The 27,979-nt window shown below is 45.2% G+C and overlaps 1 protein-coding gene across 1 annotated transcript in view; it reads left to right on the top strand.

The window, feature by feature from the left end:
• The first annotated feature begins 834 nt into the window (after nucleotides 1–834).
• LOC134541381 (protein YIPF5-like) overlaps nucleotides 835–27,979 on the top strand; it is a 602,992-nt gene continuing 575,847 nt past the window's right edge. Inside the window, exons 1-2 of the mRNA XM_063384805.1 lie at nucleotides 835–877; nucleotides 1,078–1,145. Of these exons, the coding sequence (XP_063240875.1) occupies nucleotides 835–877; nucleotides 1,078–1,145 (111 nt within the window). The remainder of the gene's footprint in view (nucleotides 878–1,077; nucleotides 1,146–27,979) is intronic.

Raw genomic sequence — 27,979 nt, 5'->3', positions numbered from 1 at the left:
GGCTTAAGTGTGATGTTTGCCAATGACCGTTTCTTGCGAAACGGGACTGTTTTTAACGTCGGCGATACTAATTCATACATACTTGTACAACATTAAACGTTACCAAGCATTATTTCCGCAATGTTTTGGAAGGAACAATATGGCGATGGCGTGGTTATAAGAGTGACTTCAACTACGTCTCAACATCACGTCTGGGAATTCCTGACTCCGTGTTTTACGCATCATTGGCGAAAGAGTACTGAAAGACAACTTCTTTACACGCGTTGAGCGATTTTTGGTAGGGGGCAAAACTTATGGGTTCGCGTCACCGACATGCTAGTGACGTGTTGCGCCAGACTGGCGAATCGCAGCGGCCTGTGTACGTGTATACATTGTATATACTCGACTGTATCATGTTCGTGTTGGACTGTTTTTTGGATGGATAAAATTTTTTGAGTTCGCGTAACCGACACGCTGTAGTAGCAGTAAGTGAAATTAATTTGACCCGTGAATACATGACCTAGGTCTGATTTCACTGGTAAGTCATAGCTAGGTAATGAATTTTTTACGTAATTTTCACATACCTCTTGACATCTGTTGTGACTAAAAAAAAAAAATGATGTAAGGATAAATGATATCATGCTGACATCGTACTTATATAATAACAAAACCATTTTCTTACGTACATTTGACGTAGAAATGATGTATCACGCATTTAAAAACAAAGTTTTAAGTGTTCACTTCATGTTGACGGTCCCCATGACTGACTTTTAGTTTTTTTTTTTTGTTCGTGGGCCTGTGTGAACGCTAGCTTTCGTGGGGGGGGGGGGGGGGGGGGTTTGAATATGCCTCGGAATGACAGGGGTCTTAACAGTTCCTCCGCAGATGTTACCGACGGGTAGCGAGCGAAGGCATTGACTTTCCTCGGTGTTACGTGATGGCGAAGAGGGTTTGGGGGAGGTGGGTGGTTGGGGAATGTTGTGTTAGTCTTAGTCAAAAGGGGCGCTGTACGCTCCACCTCCTCCCGGCAGACAGCTGCGCCGGGCGTGTTGAATGAAGCCAATTAACGCCCTCTCCGTCTCTGTCTCTCTGTTGCAGGTAAGGGGAAGGAAGGTCCGCTGCCGTTTAAACGCGGAGCATTTAACCGCCTCGTCCAGACGCACCAGGTAGGTACGTACGGTCTCGCGGGAATATCCCGTTCTGCACGTGCGCTCCACCCGACCTTGCTGTTGCCCCATTTGGACGGGTTCCTCGTCAGACCGGCCGAGTTCGGACTGACAATACCCGCTCGCCCTCCTTGCAAGCGATCTCCACGCCGTTGAACAATTTCCACCTCATAGGCCAGTCAACAAGAGGCAAAGTAAGCACTTTTTACCAGCAGACTTAAAAACTTGATATAAGGGTAATTCGAGGACGCTGAATTGAATGGTGTTAATTTTTTTTTTTTTTTAAATCGGACGTGAAGTTTTTGGAGAAATGGGTTAAAAATTTGTTTGACTCAGTTTATCTCAGAACCTAGGCGTTTAAGCGAAAAACTTTTCAAAAAACGTTGTGGAGAATTAAAAAAATACATAAAAACAGGTTCCCAGGTCCATCTTTGTATTTGCAAACATGAGCGAGATATATTGGAGAGAAAGTAGTAAGGCGTAATTGTAAAAGTGGGGCTAGTGTGCGGGCGAGCGTACGTGTGAACTAAACACAAACGAAGTGGTCTTCGGCTATTCTCGGGCCTCTCCGTCGTGACTAGGGAGTGCGAGTGAGAGACGAAACCGCTTGTTCTCTCTTTCTATTGTCTCACGCGTTAGCTACGTGAACATCAGTAAGTACTTTGAATATATATACTGTATAGAAGTCGCGAGTGGATAGGATTTACTCTACGTTTTTCAGAAGCGTATGATGAGCAGCTTGGGAACTACACCGATGCAGTGCGCTGCCGTAACGCCCTGTATCGTCTTAGGTTGTTATTTACACGTTAGAGCGCAGCACTGTCGCCCGCTGTCATTTCCCCCGCACCCCTCATCCATCATCATTCACTGCAGCTCAACGTCGTTCAACGGGAGGGGGAAGGGGTGTCTGAAGAGTTCGACACTTGTCCGCTAGGGACCACCACAAGTCGATGCCCTAGAGATGGTGGCGATTGCGGCGGTGAATTAACCAACTACCTCAAAACCGTATTAGAATTTTTAACCTGGGCTGGCGACTTCTATACAGTATATATATTCAAAGGTAAGTACGAGCAACTTGACAACGGGAGGTGCTGGCGGTGAAATATTTTTTTCTGATACTGTGCGACCCCTTGGGAGACGCGTCATCTACATTGTGGGCCGCATTCGGTGAAGGGTGTAGGTGCGTGTAGGGGATGCGTGTGCGCTGTTGAACGCATGCCTCAGACGTCGTCCGGCCGGCGAATTCGTGAGATTTCTACTGCACATCATCTTAGGCACGCGGTCTGCACGGGAAGCCTTCATTTCACAGACGAGAGAGCCACACCCGAAGTTACCCGAAGTTCCCCGAAGTTCATGCTCGCTCCCCCCCCCCCCTCCCCCGTTCTATCTCATTGTACAAACCGGTGTGGCATTAAATTTTGCGGTCTATTAGGATAGGTTAGCTACATTATAAATGTTTTAAAAACATTGTGTATGGTTGGTTATATTAGGTAAGTATAGCTACATTAAAAAAATACTGTCAAATCATTTTATGGTTGCTTAGCAAATAACTTTTTAATATGTAGCTATTCCAGCGCTAGGAAACCGTTTACATGATTTCACAGTATCTTTTAATGTAGCTGTCCTAACCAAATCAACCGTCCAACAATGTTTTAAAGTATTTATAATGTAGCTAACCTAACCTAATTGACCATTAGTTATCATGAGTTACAATGAACAAAAAAAAAAAAAAAACTGAAGATGCACGATCGGACGTTTGGCTCTCTCGTCTGTGTGAAAAGAACGCTTCCCGGTCCGCACACGTGTCTAGTAAATCGACTTGTTTGTGCAGAAGATTAAGGGGTGAGTTGGGGTGGGGTGGAGAAATGTCTAGGAGAGGGGAGAAACAGTGGGTGAGATAGACCCTCCAAAGCTATACGAGGTGGTCGCGTCCTCGCTCGTTTGACGCTCGGCCGCTGTTCCGTCGAGTGGCCATTACGACTCTGTCCATTAAACCAGCCCGGAGGGGTAAGGGGGCGTTCAGCGATTCTGCGGCCTCATGGACACTGGAGCATGCCTGAGTTAGGGGTGGGTGGGGGCTGAGGGCTGGTGAATACTGGGTGAGGGGTGGGGGGGGAGTGGAGGCGTACCAGTCCGTCACCGCCTCGCTCACCGGGTGACATCACCGATCGTCGGATCCACCGCAGGAGAGAGAGAGAGAGACAGAGAGAGAGAGAGAGAGAGAGAGAGAGAGAAAGAGAAGCCAAACCAAACCACAGTTGATTCGCCGTTCCTCCTCGCGTACTCTCTTTGCCCCGTGCAAAATGAAGACCTGGTAATAATACTTGTGAATAATGAAACAACTGCTTTACCGTGACCACATCGCCGCTACCCTATTGTTTGAATCTGTGTGCGTGTGAATGTGCGAGTGACTGGGTTTTAATGTAGTAGCACCTATTTTTTTTGATACTATTTTAATTTATTTTAATCACTTTCCTTTTTATGTATGTCTATGCTTAATTTTTAATTCCTATAAATTAGTTATGGTCGAATCTTTTGTAATAGTTAATATTTGAACATTTAAGTTAAAATTTTAATTTGCTCTCTAAATATTTAGTCAACATCTGCTTATATAATGCTTAATTTTTAATATTCCACTATTTGTTGTAATCGCAGAAAAGTGGTTAAGTGTAAGAAAAGGCGTACCAATAAAGACGATAAATAAATAAAATAAATAAATAAAATAAACAGCGGTTGAGGAAAACAGGGACACATTGGTTTTGAAAAAAATAAAGTCTACTGCGTGAGTTTACCCACCTAATAGTAGAACAAAAATTACAAATCTTATGCTAATAGAATTCATTGGTAGCCTTAAAACGTTATGCGATTTTCGCAGATTACGTTACAGTTATGGCTATCGTAATTTGAAAATTTGTACATTTGTACATTCACACGAAAACAACTTGTATCACCTTATATACTGGGTTCGGATTCTTACCCCGGGCATTTACGCTTTGCGTTGTTTCAGTCCCGCCGATAGTTGAAGTCATTTGTAAACCGTTCCCTGAATGGCTTTCCGGTACTAACTGTTTACACATTAGTAAGCATAATAAAACAAAATAAAGTCAACTTGTTGAATATTCTATTATCTTGACGATGTTTTAAAAAAAAAATTATGCTTGGTTGAAACATCAATCAAAATATACAATTATGCGCCAATTTTCGTAAAAAATACTCATTATTATCTCTATAAACGTATTTTATATATATGCAAAAATCACCATAACCATGTGTGTACAATGTTACAATATCTTCCTTGTAGTATTGCAAACTGTTTCTCGGCAAATTGTTTGCCAACGGAAATTTCTGTGAAAGTATATACTTTTTTTTCTTCTGTGTATGTGTATTGAAATTCGCCACAATTAAGTTTCATTTTGGCACCCGATAGATGATCACGAAAATGTTTATATACGAGTTAATGGCGCCGGACGCGAGTTCGCCAAATCAACCGAAAAAGTGAGCTTTGCGCATGCACGTAAATTGGGACAATAAATTGAAATACGTGGGTCACCAAAATCCGTTGCCTGAAAAAAGGGGACTGGCCGTGTTCTATCGGGCACTAAGGAATACGGTCGGGGTTACAGGCGTGGAGTATTCCAACAGCTGAAAACCCTTGTTGTTGTGTCTCGGAACATCGAACATCGGTCAGTGATGCCAACCCACCCCTAACAGAAGTGTTTCCCCTAGATGTGGATTAAAAACCCCTAAAGTTTTCATTGTAAACCTTGTTTTCTCTTGAATCTCGTTTTTCACTTTCAATATAGAATATGCGTGTTTACATTTCCTTATTTTTCTGCCCAAAAAGATCACAATAAGTTTGAAGAATAACATTCACTATCTACAATTTTATATATGTACGAATTTAATTTCGGTTTAAAGAATGCATGTTTATTAAACGTGAAGTTCCGAATCGGTCTCCCAACATTTCGTATATTTTAGCTGATTTTTTTTTTTTTTTTTTGGCATTCTGAAAAAGATTTGAACACGAATAATTAATTATTACACGTGTTTTTTTTATCCCTTGGCACCATAGAAAAAAAACATTAACGACTTATTTTGCAATCCATTAACACTCGCGAGTGGACACAACGAACCAACGGACACAACCTCAACGTGACAACCGACCACGCGAAGAAGTCGAACGGTAAAAGTAAAAACGGAATTCTCTTGATCAGAATGTTGCTGGTCGTAGTGCAAAATTCAACCACCAGCGCCAATTATGTTGCTGTTCTTGTTTTCATTTTTTTTTTCAAGATATACAATTAAATTTCACGCCCTCAAAAAAATTTCTTAAATAATGTCCCCGCTAAAAAAAATCCCCCGAAAGAAAAAATTAGTTGTCTGCAAAGTCGGTTTACGGACGATAGTTTAACGTACGTCATAACAAAACATTGATGAAATGATTGCATACTTTTATGAATAAAATATAATCATTTTTTATGAATTATCACTTTTTTGTATTGATACAAAGAAGGAGTGAAATGAAATCTACAATTTAATTGATAAATTTACTTTTATTTGCACTCATTAATTCAAATATGTTTCTTACTTTAACGAAGAGATTATTTTAACTATAACTTTTATGCATGTTTGCTATTTAACTTCTTCCAATCTGTGTTATTCTGTTAAGGATGGGACGATGATAGGAAAAGTAGGAAGCCAATGGGAGTGTTTCAATTTTTAATGTGCCTCGAATAAAGTCAAATCGATGGTTGTTCCAATCGAGTGGAAGAGAGATAGACGCGGCGCAAGCGTACAATGAGCGTAACGGGACACAGCGTAACGGGACAATGCGCGTAACGGGACACTTTGTCGTGCGTGCAGCGGGCGTTCATCGATCTATTAGACGTTGTCACGTCAAAATGTAACCCCTAAAGAAAAACCCTTTACATCTTGGTTCCCCTTTAATTTAGGGGCGAAAGCCCGCAAGTTGGCATCCCTGACACCGGCGTGTTTCTAAGTTGCGGCGGCGAGAGGGCGCGCGGACGGGGGAACCACGTGGCCGGGACCGGAAGTGCGCCAGACACCGGCGCGCCACGTGACGCCTGCCAGGTGAGGGACCCGCGTCTTTGTTCTTCCGGAGGACCGAGCCCGGGGGCCAGTTGCTGGTGTGGTTAGAGGCCCTGCACCCCTGTCATGGCCCCCACAAGGGTGCGGCTGGGTGGACCCCTGGGTCTCAGCGCCCTCAGAGTCGCGACCACGTAGAGGCGCGCGCGGTCCATAGACTACTGATGACGTAGACCAACCCCATGGCTCCCACAAGGGTGGGGCTGGGTGGACCCCTGGGTCTCAGCGCCCTCAGAGTCGCGACCACGTAGAGGCGCGCGCGGTCCATAGACTACTGATGACGTAGACCAACCCCATGGGCCCCCACAAGGGTGCGGCTGGGTGGACCCCTGGGTCTCTGCGCCCTCAGAGTCGCGACCACGTAGAGGCGCGCTCGGTCCATAGACTACTGATGACGTAGACCAACCCCATGGCCCCCACAAGGGTGGGGCTGGGTGGACCCCTGGGTCTCAGCGCCCTCAGAGTCGCGACCACGTAGAGGCGCGCGCGGTCCATAGACTACTGATGACGTAGACCAACCCCATGGGCCCCCACAAGGGTGCGGCTGGGTGGACCCCTGGGTCTCTGCGCCCTCAGAGTCGCGACCACGTAGAGGCGCGCGCGGTCCATAGACTACTGATGACGTAGACCAACCCCATGGCCCCCACAAGGGTGCGGCTGGGTGGACCCCTGGGTCACAGCGCCCTCAGAGTCGCGACCACGTAGAGGCACGCGGTCCATAGACTACTGATGACGTAAACCAACCCCACGGCCCCCCACAAGGGATGGCTGAGTGGACCCCTGGGTCTCAGAGCCCTCAGAGTCGCGACCACGTAGAGGCGCGCGCGGTCCATAGACTACTGATGACGTAAACCAACCCCACGGCCCCCCACAAGGGATGGCTGAGTGGACCACTGGGTCTCAGCGCCCTCAGAGTCGCGACCACGTAGAGGCGCGCTCGGTCCATAGACTACTGATGACGTAGACCAACCCCATGGCCCCCACAAGGGTGGGGCTGGGTGGACCCCTGGGTCTCAGCGCCCTCAGAGTCGCGACCACGTAGAGGCGCGCGCGGTCCATAGACTACTGATGACGTAGACCAACCCCATGGGCCCCCACAAGGGTGCGGCTGGGTGGACCCCTGGGTCTCTGCGCCCTCAGAGTCGCGACCACGTAGAGGCGCGCTCGGTCCATAGACTACTGATGACGTAGACCAACCCCATGGCCCCCACAAGGGTGGGGCTGGGTGGACCCCTGGGTCTCAGCGCCCTCAGAGTCGCGACCACGTAGAGGCGCGCGCGGTCCATAGACTATTGATGACGTAGACCAACCCCATGGGCCCCCACAAGGGTGCGGCTGGGTGGACCCCTGGGTCTCTGCGCCCTCAGAGTCGCGACCACGTAGAGACGCGCGCGGTCCATAGACTACTGATGACGTAGACCAACCCCATGGCCCCCACAAGGGTGCGGGTGGGTGGATCCCTGGGTCTCAGCGCCCTCAGAGTCGCGACCACGTAGAGGCGCGCGGTCCATAGACTACTGATGACGTAGACCAACCCCATGGCCCCCACAAGGGTGCGGGTGGGTGGATCCCTGGGTCTCAGCGCCCTCAGAGTCGCGACCACGTAGAGGCGCGCGGTCCATAGACTACTGATGACGTAGACCAACCCCATGGCCCCCACAAGGGTGCGGCTGGGTGGACCCCTGGGTCTCTGCGCCCTCAGAGTCGCGACCACGTAGAGGCGCGCGGTCCATAGACTACTGATGACGTAGACCAACCCCATGGCCCCCACAAGGGTGCGGCTGGGTGGTCCCCTGGGTCTCTGCGCCCTCAGAGTCGCGACCACGTAGAGGCGCGCGGTCCATAGACTACTGATGACGTAGACCAACCCCATGGCCCCCCACAAGGGTGCGGCTGGGTGGTCCTCTGGGTCTCTGCGCCCTCAGAGTCGCGACCACGTAGAGGCGCGCGGTCCATAGACTACTGATGACGTAGACCAACCCCATGGCCCCCACAAGGGTGCGGCTGGGTGGTCCCCTGGGTCTCTGCGCCCTCAGAGTCGCGACCACGTAGAGGCGCGCGGTCCATAGACTACTGATGACGTAGACCAACCCCATGGCCCCCCACAAGGGTGCGGCTGGGTGGTCCCCTGGGTCTCTGCGCCCTCAGAGTCGCGACCACGTAGAGGCGCGCGGTCCATAGACTACTGATGACGTAGACCAACCCCATGGCCCCCCACAAGGGTGCGGCTGGGTGGTCCCCTGGGTCTCTGCGCCCTCAGAGTCGCGACCACGTAGAGGCGCGCGGTCCATAGCCTACTGATGACGTAGACCAACCCCATGGCCTCCACAAGGGTGGGGCTGGGTGGACCCCTGGGTCTCAGAGCCCTCAGAGTCGCGAAAACGTAGAGGCACGCGCGGTCTATAGACTACTGATGACGTAGACCAACACCACGCCCCCCCACAAGGGTGCGGCTGGGTGGACCCCTGGGTCTCAGCGCCCTCAGAGTCGCGACCACGTAGAGGCGCGTGCGGTCCATAGACTACTGATGACTGGAATGTCAACCGAAACGTCGGTGAATTATTCGCCAAGGACGCGGCTACAATCCAGAAGCCAAGCTACTTGAGACAATGGCCGCGAAAGCCTGCGAACATCAGTATATTTAATTGATGATGTTTTGTTTATAAACGGCTGATATAAATTTTATTACATATTAATTTTAATAAATAACTAATTAAAAATGTGAATCAACACATTTTATTCACTAATTAATCATTCTCGTTTGAGCAATTAGGTGCTAATCAGAACACCTAAAAACCTTTAGTAGAAGTGTTATTTTTTTTAGAAGATTTTGGAAATAATATTTTTTTTATAATTTTTTTGTCTATTTGGACAAAAATCTATCCTGTGAAAAGAAAAATGCAGTGATTTGTTTTAACAATAGTATTAGAAGAATCGTAAATAAAGTTACGTCAACGAGATGCAGTCCAAAAAAAATGTAACACCTTTATTTGGTTTTTATAAAATTTTATAACTAGACTAGAAGTCAATAAATTTCCTAATAGGTTTAAACTTTATATATGTTTACATATAATCACCAAAGAGTGGTCAGTAGACTACCGTACTTTTAGTATGAACAATGTTTTACAATTATTATACTTGTTCTTTCATTTTTTGAATATTGTCTTATGTTTGATATGCTTTGAAGTGTTTCCGATTGTTTGTTTTTTTTGTTCCTTTATTTGGACAGATAAAATATTGTAGTGAGTATATGCGTCATGATTAATGTGTAATAAGCCTACCGGTTACACAAAAGATAATAAAAACTAGTAGTCAATATTTTCATAGTAATACACTAGTTAAGATTCAAAGGAGGCTTCAGATATACTTCCTTATTATTATTGCTCGACTTAAATGATTTCAGATTAATATAATATTTGTTAGTATTCAATATACAGTTTCAATGTGTCAATCAAATTCAACACTATTTCAATAAAAAGATAAACAAAAAATTATATTTTTTAGGAAGCGGAAACAAACTTTTTGTACTGTTTTTAGTCGTACGGTTTGTAGAAAATTTCAAATTTACGCTTTCACCATGATTTATTCCTTCCCGGAACTATTGAATATTCTTGATCATAAATTTACCAAGATTATCTGAATGATAAAGTTAATAGAACATAAATTTTCGCATAAGAGTATGTTATGCCTTAGAAAATGCACAATTAGACTTAATCAAAGGGGGAAGTTATGACGAGAAAATTTGTAACGCATTTTCTTAATACGAAAGCTTTTTTTTTCCCCTCCCATCGTGTTGTTTGAAGTAATTGACTGAATTAGTTATTCACATTTCGATAAAAAAGAGAAAGTTTTCAAGTTTGACACAAATGTTAAAGATAATGTGCTCGCTATTGTATTTCGTAACGTTGATGTTATCCTTCGCGATGTTGTTAGTTTCATTCAAAATGAATGAGAGTAGAACGTGATTTTTGAAATAATTAAATTTATAGCATTGTCTGTAGTTATGACCAAGGTCTGGTGTAAATATTTTAACATATGCGTTGATTTCCGCACATTTTTCGAGATTATCTGCCTTCCAGGCTGGTTAAAAACTTTCCTGATGAAAATAAAGATACGTTAGTGTCAGGAAGTTGAATAGCGACAAAATGTTGATAAGGCAGACCATAAAAAATATTGCCAAAAATATTGAATAAAAAATCGTTGACCTATTTTCTATCTGTAGGTTTATTAAAATATAAAAATATATATAAAAAAATTGATATGACCGCTACTTGTACGATGCAAGAATTTCATAATTTTTTTATTTCATTGGAATGATTGCTTCCAAAATTTGTGCCGTTGTGATTGGGGAAGACGGCTGTCTTACAAACTTAGCTTAGTATATTCTTACATCTATAAACTTAACATCTTTGCCTAATCTGGTATTCGAACTCAAAACCTTTCGCACTTGAGTTGGCTATGGAGGTCAGCCGGCAAATTATTATATTCTACTGATTACGTCCATGCAAAAATGTACTTTCCCCACAGCAAAAGAAAAAATCAATTTCTGGTTAATAATAGTAAAATTTAATTAACGCTTATTTAAAATAAATGTATGAATTATATTCCATTGTTTTAACAAAATTTGTTTGTTTGTCCTTAATGTTTCTCTTGTGGCTCTATAACTTATTTCGACTTATAACATGAACTTATCTTTAAAACTATAGTAACAAACGTCATATAAACAAGTGTTTTCTCTATGTTTGTAACCAATTTTGCTGTTTATTTACACTCCCAGGTAAAAATTTTGGTCTGCAGCAAGTTACTTCGTAGTGATTTCCTATTTCATTTTCTTCTTTGTTGTTGAGAATACATTTCTTGTGGTAAATAAAAGCGTTTTGGTAGAATACCTTTACCTGTTCGAAGGGTTTAGCTGTTCCGTAACACACGCAAGGGCCATGAATGCGAGTGACACGTCATTAGTCCTCCAACCATTCTCGTGCTTCATCCTTTACTGTCTGAAGCACACACGATTCATGCGCTGTCGTAATTAAGGGGGTGCCTCCCATTTCAGATCATGATTTAATATTTATATTAATCACTGATCAACTTTTAGACTTTATCAATTGTTTAACTATCACGAAAAGAAAAAATATATATTAATACAGCGCACACTTTTTGCATAACTAGCTGCCAAAGTTACATTTTTAACGTTTTTGGGTTGTACAAATAATTAAAATTTAATCTATTGCAGAACTGAAACTTTTTAGGTTTAACTGCAATGCCACTGGCCACCTCGTGATATGGTTTGCATTTCTATCACAAAAACTCATTTCATGTTTCTTGGCTGTCAAAATCGTAACAAATTTGAGAATTTTAAAATGCCATGTAAAATTAATTAATTTTTTTCTGGAAGAAATTCAAACCATTTCGCGAATTTTGGAAAATACTAGACTTTTTTTTTCAGGTTGAAGAATAAATATTTAAATAATTTATAACGTAGACTTTAGGTTCTAGTATCCTAAATTATTTTTCTTCCATAAAGTCTCTTTGGACTCTTGATTAAAAAATTATAAATATGCTGCGTTATTTGTATATAAATGTTTTTAAGTGTTTTAGTAATTATTTATTGAATAGATTTTATAAACTTAAAATGCATTTATACTTCAACCCTAGCATGAACTAAAAGCATGATATCGTGAGGAATACATTTTTCGATTTATCGTTCGTATATAGGCCTATCCTTGATATAAACCTGAGTTTATTTAGGGTGTTGGGTAAATCTAATTTTTATTAATTTATGAATTATATCTTTTAAAAATGAGTTTTGCTACAAAAGCTACATACTAACGACATGTTTGAAATAATAAGCCACACGATTTCATGCTTTCAATAAATCATGCAGGAATGAAATGCAAATTAGCCTTTAAGGTTGTGAATACGTTTAACAAAAATAATGAGTAAATACAGGAAATCAAATAAGCAATTATAATTTAGTATACTACCACACGGAATGTTGATTTCAATTGCATTTGTTGTTCTGGTACAAGTATTGTTTTACCGGCCCTAAAAGTTCGCTCGGTGGTTTGTAATTTTAATAACTTGGACAACCTTTTACACTCGCTGTATTAAATTTTGCATTATTAAATATCTTTTGAAAATATTTGCGACAGGACAACCAATTCAAGGGAGGTATCTTGTGACATTCACAGGAGTAACCTTTCACTAATAGTAATAACGAGAAAATGATAGGAAAAAAATCAATATGGCGTGTGATATCGAGCCTTATGGGAGTATACCCTGCCATATTGGATGTTTTTTTTTTCATTTTGACGTGACAACGTCTAATAAATCGATGAACGCCGGCTGCCGCACGAAAAAGTGTCCCGTTACGCACATTGTCCCGTTACGCTGTGTCCCGTTATGCTCATTGTACGCTTGCGCCGCATCTATCTTTCTTCCACTCGATTGGAACAACCATCGATTTGACTTTTTCGAGGCACATTTAACTTAAAACACTCCCATTCGTTTTCTACTTTTCCTATCATCGTCCTATCCTTAACAGAATAACACAGATGGGAAGAAGTTAAATAGCAAACATGCATAAAAGTCATAGTTAAAATATTCTCTTCGTTAAAGTAATAAACATATTTGAATTAACGAGTGCAAATAAAAGTAAATGTATTAATTAAATTGTAGATTTCATTTTATTCCTTCTTTGTATCCATACAAAATAGTGATAATTTAATAAAAATGATTCAATCTTATTCATAAAAGTATGCAATCATTTCATCAATCTTTTGTTATGACGTGGTCACGTTAAACTATCGTCCGTAAACCGACTTTACAGACAACCATTTTTTTAATTTTTGGTTATAGTTCTAATTTTAACTATTTACCTCAATGTTTTTGGCATGTGGAGGCATAAATCACATCTGCCAGATCTTCTGTGCCATGTTTTCGACCACGTATTTACTAACAGGCTCTAGTCTGTAAGCGCCGCGAGAAAGTAACTTATTATTTCAGGAGGCCGACTACAAATACCATGATGATAACACCAGTTCACAAGTGTTGCAAATTAGCCAAAGCTAAGTTCCTGTGCCACGTCGAGCCAACAAATTTAATTTATTGCAAGGGGGGGGGGGGGGATAAAAATATTTGAAATTGCCAAGATGGCGAGGCCTAATTACCTTCCAAAAAAATGCTCGTCGTGAATCCATGGCCCCCCCCACACATTCGATTACAGGTCTTGGACCCAGGATGGGAGACGGAGTTCCCGCCCTCCATGCTACATTATAATTGCGTGGTTATTTCTTACCTACACTTTTTTTAGAATGTCTGAAAATACAGGGTATAATAATAATGGTTACTATTTTTATAAGTCCAAACTAAGCTTTATTTATAAAATATTCAATATGTTTTTTTTCTAGTTTGTAAAAAAATTATGATAGGCCTATTTAAACATTTAAAAATAAACAGGGCCCTGGACCCAAGGGGTCCACCCAGCCCCACCCTTGTGTGGGGGGCCAGGCGTGAATCCGTCATAGAGCAATGTTACGTGGGAGACACTTTTTTTTTTACGCCAGTTCATGCCTTCGTCGTAAGTTACGGAACACACTCCCGTGCGAACCGGTTTTCTCGCGGGCTGCTTGTAAGGGTTCCCTTCCCCCTTCTTCTCTTCACCATATCCTCCTCCTTCTCCATGCACGCCCTTCGGCTGATACCTTTGCAGGGTTGCAGGGCAGCTGGCGGTAACCCGAGACCTTCCGTCTCTTGAGGGACGACCCCCCCCCCCCCCCCCCCTTTACATCCTCCATCTAACCACTGCGCCAACTATAGCCAGACTCCCATATGCTCCCTTCACGCGGCGTGCCTTACAGATGCCGCGTCACAGGAAGTGCGCGAGACCACATGCCTCCATACCCTCCCCCTCCACCCTACCCCTACTCCTCCCCCTTCACACTCCCCTTTTTTCCCGCTTCACACACTCACACAACACATACTCAGTGGTTTACATATTACACAGCCACAATGAGTGCTAACTGGCAGCACGACGGGAAACGGCATAAGCCGCCCCCAAAAGACCAGACCTGACCAAACCAATGCGGACTAAAAGTCCAAGTGCCCCACCCCTTGCATAGTAGAACTTCTACCACGCCCCACTCTTCTTCCAGGACCATCCTTCTATTCCTGTAATCCACCTGCTTGTAATAATGCATGACCTTTGCATCCCGCATTTATGTGCCTAGGGTTTTCCCTCTGTCTATGGAGGTTTTACCTGGGCCCAACTTATCTAGTTTTAGTCTAGAATTAAGAGTGAGGGGAGTTAGTCATGGCGAAAACGTCTGCCATGGCTGGCCAATCCCCTCCTAGCACATGATGCACGTGACCTTTTCTGCATGGTTAAAAACCCGCATGTTTAGAGCGTATAGGGCTTGCCCTGAGACGCACATAGAGTCTTCCCTACCTAGACCCCTCCCTTACACACTTAGTTTTAACTTAGGTTAGGAAAAAAACAGTGGTTTACAACCCGTGGTCTTCAGGAATGCACCCTACCTACACAACTTCCTGCGCAGTTTCTACCTTAAAAATTATACACTTCTGAACTGTTACAATACTATTTGCTGCATGTTTAATTACTTTCCTTTTTTTATGTATGGCCATGCTTAATTTTAAATTACTTTAAATTAGTTACGGTTGAATCTTTTGTAATAGTTAATATTTGTACATTAAGTTACAATAATTTTAATTTCTTCTCTTAATATTTAGTCAACATCTGCTTGTATCATGCTTAATTTTTAATGTTCCACTATTTGATTTAATTGCAGAAAAGTGGTTAAGTGTAAGAAATGGCACCACCGCCTTAACTTCGCCACCAACAAAGACGATAAATAAATAAATAACCTAATTCGGCCTGGAGGCAAAAGTTTCACACGGTGCATTTGTGGCGAAACCCGGAATAACATCGGAATCCAGGGCACCACACAAGAAACGCAAGGAAATTTGCCTGATTTGCGTGGTTTGTTTTTTGTGGATTGAAATGCCAGATTTAATACATTAATCTTAAGGTTAGGTTTCTCTCTAGAAAATTCAAACTCTTGTGTACTAACAACATTTTTATTTGAAACCTATCTTTTAACTAAATTAAAAAAAAGTAAATATTTGATACCATACAAATGTGGTTAAAAGCCTACAGAGATTCATCACAAGTAACTGTATAAAAATGTAGTATTTCAACACGGCATACTGATTTCCTTTTAAGACAATAATGTGATAATTAGACAAAACAAAATGTTACATTCTAATGTGAAACGTATGTTATCAGCAGAAAAAATTCATAACCTCGCAATGAATACAATGTTATAATTTCCCACTGTCAGTGAAGTTATGTACGGTACGTAACACCAATACATCCTTTTGTTTTGTTTTAATGCATAAAATGTTTTAAATGCAACAATTTGAGTAATTTTACGTCAATGCACGGTAATAGTGTGATATATACAAATGAAACTATAAAAACGAATGTTTAATTTTTCATAACTACAATTTTAAAATTTTAAAACCATAATATCTTAGCTCTTTCTACACAGAAACAAATTTTCTGTAGTTTTAGAAAAGATTACTATGGACACTAGTTGCCAAGAAATAGTTTCTAACACAACAAGAAATATATTGTAACTTTGTACAATTCATGGTTATGGTTATGGTTAGAGACCAGAAAAATTCGCGGTTTCATTTCGTGTTATGCTAGAATTCAAATAATTATACCTTAGAGCTGCTTCTACCACTGGTTCACTGTTAATCTGGAGGACTGAGGGCCAATTAGAGACCCTCGCTCGCAGAAGTGTCGAATCACAGACACTCGGTCGAGACGACTCACAAGTAAACAGCCAATGAGGATATTGGAGTCTATCCTGGAGGTCATTGAACCCGCGTTATTTCCGGTCTCTAGTTATGTTTATTTTTGGCATATATTAAATACGTTTTTCGAGATAAAACTTAGTATTTCTTACCAAAATTGGCGCAAAATTTTATATTTTAATTCATGTTTCATTCAAGAAATTATTTTTAACCATAGAAAATATTTTGTTTTACCATGCTTATTAATGGGCGAACTTAATACCGGAAAGCTATTCAGGGAACAGTTTACTAATAACTTTAACTATTGGAGGTACTGGACAACACAAAGGATAAATTCCCGGGTGCTTCGAATTCACTCTTAAGCATTTTTCCATTGTCTTACAGAATGAATAAATATTATCAAACTCTCACAACCTTCGCAAGTTAAAATTATATTTAAAAACTTAGCTTCGTACTAATTAACAATGCAAGAAAACAATAGATGCAAACGTAAATAATTCATTTTGGCATTCTGCTGACCGCAAAGGAACTAGATAGGGTAGTTTTCCGTGCAACAATATGACGCCATTCACATTAGTAGAGACAGGAAAAATTCGCGGATTCATTTCACGATTTGATAGAATCCAAACTACTGTACCTTTACATTGCTTCTCTGATTGGCTCACGGTTTATCTGAAGGACTTTGATACAATGAAAAACCTTCAACCAAAAAAAGTATCGAATCGCAAGCGTCCCAGTTGACACGTGTCACGAGTCGGTAACCAATGAGCAGTTGGCATTTGCCCGAGTATGTAGGGGATTGTGGAGTCCATCCTATAGGTCATCCAAAGCGCGAAGTTTTCCAGTCTCTACACATTGGGATAAGGACACAAGTTCGTACTGTTGTAGACGGACCTTGATTACCCAGTTAAATGCACACTGCAGTCTGAGGATGATGCGCGCTGTAGAAATAATCGTGGGTGACTATAGAATGGCACGGAAATGCAATGCTATGAATCTAACTAGGTTTGTGTATGCGGGTCAGGGCAGGACGGATCGTTTGATGTGCCGACGTAGTGGGCGTTGACGCGTGATTTGAGTGGGGCAGGGGTGAAGGGGGGGGGGATATCTGCGCGTGGGTGACATTTTTTTATTTACCACTTCTACCCACGTCGAGGAAGATTCGTGTCACCGATCTATAACGCGTCCCATCCTTAGACCGCAGGATGCATCCAAATGGACATTTACTCTTTCTCTTGTCTTTTTTTTTTTTCCCCAAAGCACGATGTCTGGCAGTAGCGCTGTCTGTCCTTGTTTCAGTACGTAGTGTTTTGACCAGGTACACCCAAAGACAGGGACAGGCTCTATGTAGGCAGTCGTCATCAGTCTCTTTGGGTGGTCGTCTTCTCTAAAAACTGAGCGTGGGACAGGCTATATGTAGGCAGTCGTCATCAGTCTCTTTGGGTGGTCGTCTTCTCTGCAAACTGAGCGTGGGACAGTCTATATGTAGGCAGTCGTCATCAGTCTCTTTGGGTGGTCGTCTTCTTTGCAAACTGAGCGTGGGACAGGCTATATGTAGGCAGTCGTCATCAGTCTCTTTGGGTGGTCGTCTTCTCTGCAAACTGAGCGTGGGACAGGCTCTATGTAGGCAGTCGTCATCAGTCTCTTTGGGCGGTCGTCTTCTCTGCAAACTGAGCGTGGGCCAGGCTATAGGCAGTCGTCATCAGTCTCTTTGGGCGGTCGTCTTCTCTGCAAACTGAGCGTGGGACAGGCTATATGTAGGCAGTCGTCATCAGTCTCTTTGGGCGGTCGTCGTCTCTGCAAACTGAGCGTGGGACAGGCTATATGTAGGCAGTCGTCATCAGTCTCTTTGGATGGTCGTCTTCTCTGCAAACTGAGCGTGGGACAGGCTATATGTAGGCAGTCGTCATCAGTCTCTTTGGGTGGTCGTCTTCTCTGCAAACTGAGCGTGGGACAGGCTATATGTAGGCAGTCGTCATCAGTCTCTTTGGGTGGTCGTCTTCTCTGCAAACTGAGCGTGGGACAGGCTCTATGTAGGCAGTCGTCATCAGTCTCTTTGGGCGGTCGTCTTCTCTGCAAACTGAGCGTGGGCCAGGCTATAGGCAGTCGTCATCAGTCTCTTTGGGCGGTCGTCTTCTCTGCAAACTGAGCGTGGGCCAGGCTATATGTAGGCAGTCGTCATCAGTCTCTTTGGGCGGTCGTCTTCTCTGCAAACTGAGCGTGGGCCAGGCTATATGTAGGCAGTCATCATCAGTCTCTTTGGGTGGTCGTCTTCTCTGCAAACTGAGCGTGGGCCAGGCTATATGTAGGCAGTCGTCATCAGTCTCTTTGGGTGGTCGTCTTCTCTGCAAACTGAGCGTGGGACAGGCTCTATGTAGGCAGTCGTCATCAGTCTCTTTGGGCGGTCGTCTTCTCTGCAAACTGAGCGTGGGCCAGGCTATAGGCAGTCGTCATCAGTCTCTTTGGGCGGTCGTCTTCTCTGCAAACTGAGCGTGGGCCAGGCTCTATGTAGGCAGTCGTCATCAGTCTCTTTGGGTGGTCGTCTTCTCTGCAAACTGAGCGTGGGCCAGGCTATATGTAGGCAGTCGTCATCAGTCTCTTTGGGTGGTCGTCTTCTCTGCAAACTGAGCGTGGGCCAGGCTATATGTAGGCAGTCGTCATCAGTCTCTTTGGGTAGTCGTCTTCTCTGCAAACTGAGCGTGGGACAGGCTCTATGTAGGCAGTCGTCATCAGTCTCTTTGGGCGGTCGTCTTCTCTGCAAACTGAGCGTGGGCCAGGCTATAGGCAGTCGTCATCAGTCTCTTTGGGCGGTCGTCTTCTCTGCAAACTGAGCGTGGGCCAGGCTATATGTAGGCAGTCGTCATCAGTCTCTTTGGGTGGTCGTCTTCTCTGCAAACTGAGCGTGGGCCAGGCTATATGTAGGCAGTCGTCATCAGTCTCTTTGGGTGGTCGTCTTCTCTGCAAACTGAGCGTGGGCCAGGCTATATGTAGGCAGTCGTCATCAGTCTCTTTGGGTGGTCGTCTTCTCTGCAAACTGAGCGTGGGACAGGCTCTATGTAGGCAGTCGTCATCAGTCTCTTTGGGCGGTCGTCTTCTCTGCAAACTGAGCGTGGGCCAGGCTATAGGCAGTCGTCATCAGTCTCTTTGGGCGGTCGTCTTCTCTGCAAACTGAGCGTGGGCCAGGCTATATGTAGGCAGTCGTCATCAGTCTCTTTGGGTGGTCGTCTTCTCTGCAAACTGAGCGTGGGCCAGGCTATATGTAGGCAGTCGTCATCAGTCTCTTTGGGTGGTCGTCTTCTCTGCAAACTGAGCGTGGGCCAGGCTATATGTAGGCAGTCGTCATCAGTCTCTTTGGGCGGTCGTCTTCTCTGCAAACTGAGCGTGGGCCAGGCTATATGTAGGCAGTCGTCATCAGTCTCTTTGGGTGGTCGTCTTCTCTGCAAACTGAGCGTGGGCCAGGCTATATGTAGGCAGTCGTCATCAGTCTCTTTGGGTGGTCGTCTTCTCTGCAAACTGAGCGTGGGCCAGGCTATATGTAGGCAGTCGTCATCAGTCTCTTTGGGCGGTCGTCTTCTCTGCAAACTGAGCGTGGGACAGGCTATATGTAGGCAGTCGTCATCAGTCTCTTTGGGTGGTCGTCTTCTCTGCAAACTGAGCGTGGGCCAGGCTATATGTAGGCAGTCGTCATCAGTCTCTTTGGGTGGTCGTCTTCTCTGCAAACTGAGCGTGGGACAGGCTATATGTAGGCAGTCGTCATCAGTCTCTTTGGGTGGTCGTCTTCTCTGCAAACTGAGCGTGGGACAGGCTCTATGTAGGCAGTCGTCATCAGTCTCTTTGGGCGGTCGTCTTCTCTGCAAACTGAGCGTGGGCCAGGCTATATGTAGGCAGTCGTCATCAGTCTCTTTGGGTGGTCGTCTTCTCTGCAAACTGAGCGTGGGCCAGGCTATATGTAGGCAGTCGTCATCAGTCTCTTTGGGTGGTCGTCTTCTCTGCAAACTGAGCGTGGGACAGGCTATATGTAGGCAGTCGTCATCAGTCTCTTTGGGTGGTCGTCTTCTCTGCAAACTGAGCGTGGGACAGGCTCTATGTAGGCAGTCGTCATCAGTCTCTTTGGGCGGTCGTCTTCTCTGCAAACTGAGCGTGGGCCAGGCTATAGGCAGTCGTCATCAGTCTCTTTGGGCGGTCGTCTTCTCTGCAAACTGAGCGTGGGCCAGGCTATAGGCAGTCGTCATCAGTCTCTTTGGGCGGTCGTCTTCTCTGCAAACTGAGCGTGGGCCAGGCTATATGTAGGCAGTCGTCATCAGTCTCTTTGGGTGGTCGTCTTCTCTGCAAACTGAGCGTGGGACAGGCTATATGTAGGCAGTCGTCATCAGTCTCTTTGGGTGGTCGTCTTCTCTGCAAACTGAGCGTGGGCCAGGCTATATGTAGGCAGTCGTCATCAGTCTCTTTGGGCGGTCGTCTTCTCTGCAAACTGAGCGTGGGCCAGGCTATAGGCAGTCGTCATCAGTCTCTTTGGGCGGTCGTCTTCTCTGCAAACTGAGCGTGGGACAGGCTCTATGTAGGCAGTCGTCATCAGTCTCTTTGGGTGGTCGTCTTCTCTGCAAACTGAGCGTGGGACAGGCTATAGGCAGTCGTCATCAGTCTCTTTGGGCGGTCGTCTTCTCTGCAAACTGAGCGTGGGACAGGCTCTATGTAGGCAGTCGTCATCAGTCTTTTTGGGCGGTCGTCTTTTCTGCAAACTGAGCGTGGGACAGGCTATAGGCAGTCGTCATCAGTCTCTTTGGATGGTCGTCTTCTCTGCAAACTGAGCGTGGGCCAGGCTATATGTAGTCAGTCGTCATCAGTCTCTTTGGGTGGTCGTCTTCTCTGCAAACTGAGCGTGGGACAGGCTATATGTAGGCAGTCGTCATCAGTCTCTTTGGGTGGTCGTCTTCTCTGCAAACTGAGCGTGGGACAGGCTCTATGTAGGCAGTCGTCATCAGTCTCTTTGGGCGGTCGTCTTCTCTGCAAACTGAGCGTGGGCCAGGCTATAGGCAGTCGTCATCAGTCTCTTTGGGCGGTCGTCTTCTCTGCAAACTGAGCGTGGGCCAGGCTATAGGCAGTCGTCATCAGTCTCTTTGGGCGGTCGTCTTCTCTGCAAACTGAGCGTGGGACAGGCTATATGTAGGCAGTCGTCATCAGTCTCTTTGGGCGGTCGTCTTCTCTGCAAACTGAGCGTGGGACAGGCTATAGGCAGTCGTCATCAGACTCTTTGGGCGGTCATCTTCTCTGCAAACTGAGCGTGGGACAGGCTATAGGCAGTCGTCATCAGTCTCTTTGGGCGGTCGTCTTCTCTGCAAACTGAGCGTGGGACAGGCTATATGCAGTCGTCATCAGTCTCTTTGGGTGGTCGTCTTATCTGCAAACTGAGCGTGGGACAGGCTATATGTAGGCAGTCGTCATCAGTCTCTTTGGGTGGTCGTCTTCTCTGCAAACTGAGCGTGGGACAGGCTATATGTAGGCAGTCGTCATCAGTCTCTTTGGGTGGTCGTCTTCTCTGCAAACTGAGCGTGGGACAGACTATATGTAGGCATTCGTCATCAGTCTCTTTGGGTGGTCGTCTTCTCTGCAAACTGAGCGTGGGACAGGCTATATGTAGGCAGTCGTCATCAGTCTCTTTGGGTGGTCGTCTTCTCTGCAAACTGAGCGTGGGACAGGCTATATGTAGGCAGTCGTCATCAGTCTCTTTGGGTGGTCGTCTTCTCTGCAAACTGAGCGTGGGACAGGCTATATGTAGGCAGTCGTCATCAGTCTCTTTGGGTGGTCGTCTTCTCTGCAAACTGAGCGTGGGACAGGCTATATGTAGGCAGTCGTCATCAGTCTCTTTGGGTGGTCGTCTTCTCTGCAAACTGAGCGTGGGACAGGCTCTATGTAGGCAGTCGTCATCAGTCTCTTTGGGCGGTCGTCTTCTCTGCAAACTGAGCGTGGGACAGGCTCTATGTAGGCAGTCGTCATCAGTCTCTTTGGGCGGTCGTCTTCTCTGCAAACTGAGCGTGGGCCAGGCTATAGGCAGTCGTCATCAGTCTCTTTGGGCGGTCGTCTTCTCTGCAAACTGAGCGTGGGCCAGGCTATATGTAGGCAGTCGTCATCAGTCTCTTTGGGTGGTCGTCTTCTCTGCAAACTGAGCGTGGGACAGGCTATAGGCAGTCGTCATCAGTCTCTTTGGGCGGTCGTCTTCTCTGCAAACTGAGCGTGGGACAGGCTCTATGTAGGCAGTCGTCATCAGTCTCTTTGGGTGGTCGTCTTCTCTGCAAACTGAGCGTGGGACAGGCTATAGGCAGTCGTCATCAGTCTCTTTGGGCGGTCGTCTTCTCTGCAAACTGAGCGTGGGACAGGCTCTATGTAGGCAGTCGTCATCAGTCTTTTTGGGCGGTCGTCTTTTCTGCAAACTGAGCGTGGGACAGGCTATAGGCAGTCGTCATCAGTCTCTTTGGATGGTCGTCTTCTCTGCAAACTGAGCGTGGGCCAGGCTATATGTAGGCAGTCGTCATCAGTCTCTTTGGGTGGTCGTCTTCTCTGCAAACTGAGCGTGGGACAGGCTATATGTAGGCAGTCGTCATCAGTCTCTTTGGGTGGTCGTCTTCTCTGCAAACTGAGCGTGGGACAGGCTCTATGTAGGCAGTCGTCATCAGTCTCTTTGGGCGGTCGTCTTCTCTGCAAACTGAGCGTGGGCCAGGCTATATGTAGGCAGTCGTCATCAGTCTCTTTGGGCGGTCGTCTTCTCTGCAAACTGAGCGTGGGCCAGGCTATATGTAGGCAGTCGTCATCAGTCTCTTTGGGTGGTCGTCTTCTCTGCAAACTGAGCGTGGGCCAGGCTATATGTAGGCAGTCGTCATCAGTCTCTTTGGGTGGTCGTCTTCTCTGCAAACTGAGCGTGGGACAGGCTATATGTAGGCAGTCGTCATCAGTCTCTTTGGGCGGTTGTCTTCTCTGCAAACTGAGCGTGGGACAGGCTATAGGCAGTCGTCATCAGTCTCTTTGGGCGGTCATCTTCTCTGTAAACTGAGCGTGGGACAGGCTATAGGCAGTCGTCATCAGTCTCTTTGGGCGGTCGTCTTCTCTGCAAACTGAGCGTGGGACAGGCTATATGTAGGCAGTCGTCATCAGTCACTTTGGGCGGTCGTCTTCTCTGCAAACTGAGCGTGGGACAGGCTATATGTAGGCAGTCGTCATCAGTCTCTTTGGGCGGTCGTCTTCTCTGCAAACTGAGCGTGGGACAGGCTATAGGCAGTCGTCATCAGTCTCTTTGGGCGGTCGTCTTCTCTGCAAACTGAGCGTGGGACAGGCTCTATGTAGGCAGTCGTCATCAGTCTCTTTGGGTGGTCGTCTTCTCTGCAAACTGAGCGTGGGACAGGCTATAGGCAGTCGTCATCAGTCTCTTTGGGCGGTCGTCTTCTCTGCAAACTGAGCGTGGGACAGGCTCTATGTAGGCAGTCGTCATCAGTCTTTTTGGGCGGTCGTCTTTTCTGCAAACTGAGCGTGGGACAGGCTATAGGCAGTCGTCATCAGTCTCTTTGGATGGTCGTCTTCTCTGCAAACTGAGCGTGGGCCAGGCTATATGTAGGCAGTCGTCATCAGTCTCTTTGGGTGGTCGTCTTCTCTGCAAACTGAGCGTGGGACAGGCTATATGTAGGCAGTCGTCATCAGTCTCTTTGGGTGGTCGTCTTCTCTGCAAACTGAGCGTGGGACAGGCTCTATGTAGGCAGTCGTCATCAGTCTCTTTGGGCGGTCGTCTTCTCTGCAAACTGAGCGTGGGCCAGGCTATATGTAGGCAGTCGTCATCAGTCTCTTTGGGCGGTCGTCTTCTCTGCAAACTGAGCGTGGGCCAGGCTATATGTAGGCAGTCGTCATCAGTCTCTTTGGGTGGTCGTCTTCTCTGCAAACTGAGCGTGGGCCAGGCTATATGTAGGCAGTCGTCATCAGTCTCTTTGGGTGGTCGTCTTCTCTGCAAACTGAGCGTGGGACAGGCTATATGTAGGCAGTCGTCATCAGTCTCTTTGGGCGGTTGTCTTCTCTGCAAACTGAGCGTGGGACAGGCTATAGGCAGTCGTCATCAGTCTCTTTGGGCGGTCATCTTCTCTGTAAACTGAGCGTGGGACAGGCTATAGGCAGTCGTCATCAGTCTCTTTGGGCGGTCGTCTTCTCTGCAAACTGAGCGTGGGACAGGCTATATGTAGGCAGTCGTCATCAGTCACTTTGGGCGGTCGTCTTCTCTGCAAACTGAGCGTGGGACAGGCTATATGTAGGCAGTCGTCATCAGTCTCTTTGGGCGGTCGTCTTCTCTGCAAACTGAGCGTGGGACAGGCTATATGTAGGCAGTCGTCATCAGTCTCTTTGGGCGGTCGTCTTCTCTGATCCCCCACCACCACTACTTCTCTTCACGACTCGCGACACTAGCTTCTCATTTGCGGAGTCTTTAAAAGGAACGGTCGGGTTGGGGAAGCTTAGAGGTCCGCGGTTTTTTTTTTTTTTTTTTTTGTCACGGGTAACGTAAGTTTACGGGGAAGCCTTCTCCATTCCCTCCCTCCTTCCCTCCTCTCGCGAACACAAACACAAACAGCGACAAACGCGACCCCCCCGCTTTGCCGGGCGATGCCGGAGATCTCTTCCGCAGCGTTGCCTTGTGGTGAGGTTTACGACCTCCGACCCTGGAGAAATCTTCTAAACTGTCCCCTCCACCTTCACCAACTCTTCTAGTGTTAAAAAAAAAAAAAAAAAAAAAATCGCGAGAGTCATTCTCTCACTACTCGCCAGCGATGTCGTAGAGTCCGGAAAAATTCGCGGATTCATTTCGTGATAGGCTGAAATTCAAACATGTGCACAATTTCTGCTGGTCCTGCTATTGGCTCGCAGTTTAACAATGAGAGACTATAGACGAAAGAAGCATCGAATCACAAGCTACCTAGTGGAGACGCCTCACAAGTTATCAACCAATTAACACGCGTGTCTGCTTGAGTAATGCAGAGGACAGTGGAGGCTATCCTGGAGGTCATTGACCCCGCGAATTTCTCCGGTCTCTAGCGATGTGTAAACATTTAACCTCGGTAACGAGTATACTAACAATACGAATATTTTAAAAGCGGAAGTGTGTTTGTCATTTTTTTGAACGCAGCAACGGATCAACATGTTTTTTCCCCCCTTGATATATAGAGTTTATGGGCCGTAGAGTGTTACAGTCTACTTATGGGTTGGATCACATTAATTTAATGAAACAGGCGCCACTTATTTCGTCCCCTTCGTAGTTCAAGTTTTGGCTTACTGGCAGTCTGGAAAGTCTCCTCCGGGGAAAAAAAAAATGAACCAGTACTACCCGATACCAATGCGGACGGAAATGTTCAATTTCCCGCCCCTTTGGTGAGTAGTTTATTTGGGAACGCGGGCGTAGGCCGAAAAATTCGCCAAGCGGAAAGGCACTAGGCAAAAAGAAATGTAGCCGAAAGGCGCCAGACCGAAATTTCGGTCAAATGACTTTCGGCCTAGTGCCTGCTACCCGTTTGTTTTAACCCCGACAAACTCTTCTTCCTGAAACATCCTTTTGTTTCCTGTGACCGACCTGATATTTTGCACCCCGCATGAAAAGGGCTCACGGTTTTTATTCCCCCTGTTGTCTGGTCAGGTTTTACCTTATCTATACTTATACTCTAGAGTTAGAAGTTGATGGTATCAATCGCTGCCATGGCTGGCCATTCCCCTCCTAGCACATGATGCATGCTACCTCTCCTGCATGGTTCATAACCTGCAGCGTATAGACTTCGGCACTGAGACGCACTTAAAAGTCTTCCATACCTAGACCCCTCCCTCAAACACGTAGTTGTAATTTAGTTTATGGGGGAAAAAATTGGTTGTCTGTAAAGTCGGTTTACGGACGATAGTTTAACGTGACAACGTCATAACAAAACATCGATGAAATGATTGCGTACTTTTATGAATAAAATTGAATCATTTTTATTGAATTATCACTATTTTGTATGGATACAAAGAAGGAGTGAAATGAAATCTTCAATTTATTTGATAAATTTTACTTTTATTTGCACTCATTAATTCAAATATATTTATTACTTTAACGAACAGATTAATTCAACTATAACTTTTATACATGTTTGCTATTTAACTTCTTCCAATCTGTGTTATTCTGTTAAGGATAGGACGATGATAGGAAAAGTAGGAAACGAATGGGAGTGTTTCAAGTTTAATGTGCCTCGAAAAAAGTCAAATCGATGGATGTTCCAATCGAGTGGAAGAGAGATAGATGCGGCGCAAGCATACAATGAGCGTAACGGGACACTTTTTCGTGCGTGCAGCCGGCGTTCATCAATTTATTAGACGTTGTCACGTCAAAAAATCCCCTGCTCCGAGGGGCCTGTGTTTTTCCTATCAGGATCTTCGTCGTGGCTTCCTCCCTCCGTGTCGCGCTGTGACGTGGGCAGGACGGGGAGACGAACAGGGAGGGTGTACCGTAATTTATGTTTGGTACACATTCAGAATGAGATAATTTATCCCCAATTTCCCACTTGCTTACCATAATTACCTCACCAGCGTACGATAATTGCGTCCAATTTTGCCCACGCGGGCACCATAATTACCACATCATTGTACAGTACGTAATTCATGTTAACAGTACGATGATTACCATCGCGTACTATAACTTCCGTACATCACACAACAGTTATCGGGCGTACCGGGAAAAAAGGGACATAGCACTCTCCGTTTTCTTTTACTGTAGCTAAGTTATTTTTCTAGTGTTTTAATTAGATCATAAGTGCTTAGTCAAAATATAAACTAAAAAAAAGCTCAGTTTTTTTACCCGGAAGTTTGTAGTCAATACAAAATTTTGTTTATATATATATAATACACACACACACACACATAGACAAAATTAGTGGCAAACTCATTCCTTTTCTTTTCGGTGTACGTTTGCGATTCTAATGAAACGAAATTTATTTTCGAAAGATTGCGTCGTTTTTCTACCCTCCAATTTAATTTTTAATGAGTCTTATTGCCGCTGGGTTGTTTACTTGTTTTTATTTTTTTTAATTTTTTTTTTCCCGCTTTGATCTTCCTTGTTTCTGCTCCCGACGACCGTATTTCCAGGCTTCCAGAACCTTCTCTGGTAGTAATAATAAACGAATAACGAATCCAGTCCGTTGTGCTCGTTGAAATTTCACCCCTGTTGGCGAGGGGGAAGGAGGTGAAGGAGGGATGAAGCTTGGAAAGGGAAAGCAGAGTTTTTTTTTAAAATTAGTAATCACGGCCCTTGCGGTAGAAATGATGAGCCACGCCAGGAAGAAATGCGTCTATTTTTCGCTCCGAGACGCGAATGAGCCGCTACCACAGAGATGAACATCTCTGCTCTGCCTTTCGCGTCATCCCGACCGGGGTTGTAGATCACAGCAATTTTCAAAATTGCGTACGCGGTCCTTGCTGAGAATATATATATTTTTTTTGACGTGACAACGTCTAATAAATTCGATGAACGCCGGCTGCACGCACGAAAAAGGATGACTCATTGTCCCGTTGCGCACATTGTTCCGTTACGCTCATTGTACGCTTGCGCCGCATCTATCTCTCTTCCGCTCAAACACACAAATTTTTGCTCTGCAAGTCGAATGGTTCGATAGTCAACGGATTGTTATCGGCGGGTAAGGAAAACTACGTGTGATTAAAAGTCGATAAATGTAGTTTAAACCACAATTTGCTAAAAATATTCACCACGCTCGGCGTCATTCTAAAGAATTTGACGTTAAATTTCGTGTCCGAGTTTCGTATTGTAAGTGTGTTTGCAACGAGAGAAACACGTGCATCTGCTCGTTACCGAGGTTTTATATGTCGCACATCTCTGGCGGGTTATG

The sequence above is a fragment of the Bacillus rossius genome, chromosome 18 (genome assembly GCF_032445375.1).
Source record: "Bacillus rossius redtenbacheri isolate Brsri chromosome 18, Brsri_v3, whole genome shotgun sequence".
Classification (NCBI taxonomy): Eukaryota; Metazoa; Arthropoda; class Insecta; order Phasmatodea; family Bacillidae; genus Bacillus; species Bacillus rossius.
Note: the sequence above shows the minus strand (reverse complement) of the source record. Positions and strands in the feature narration are given on the sequence as shown.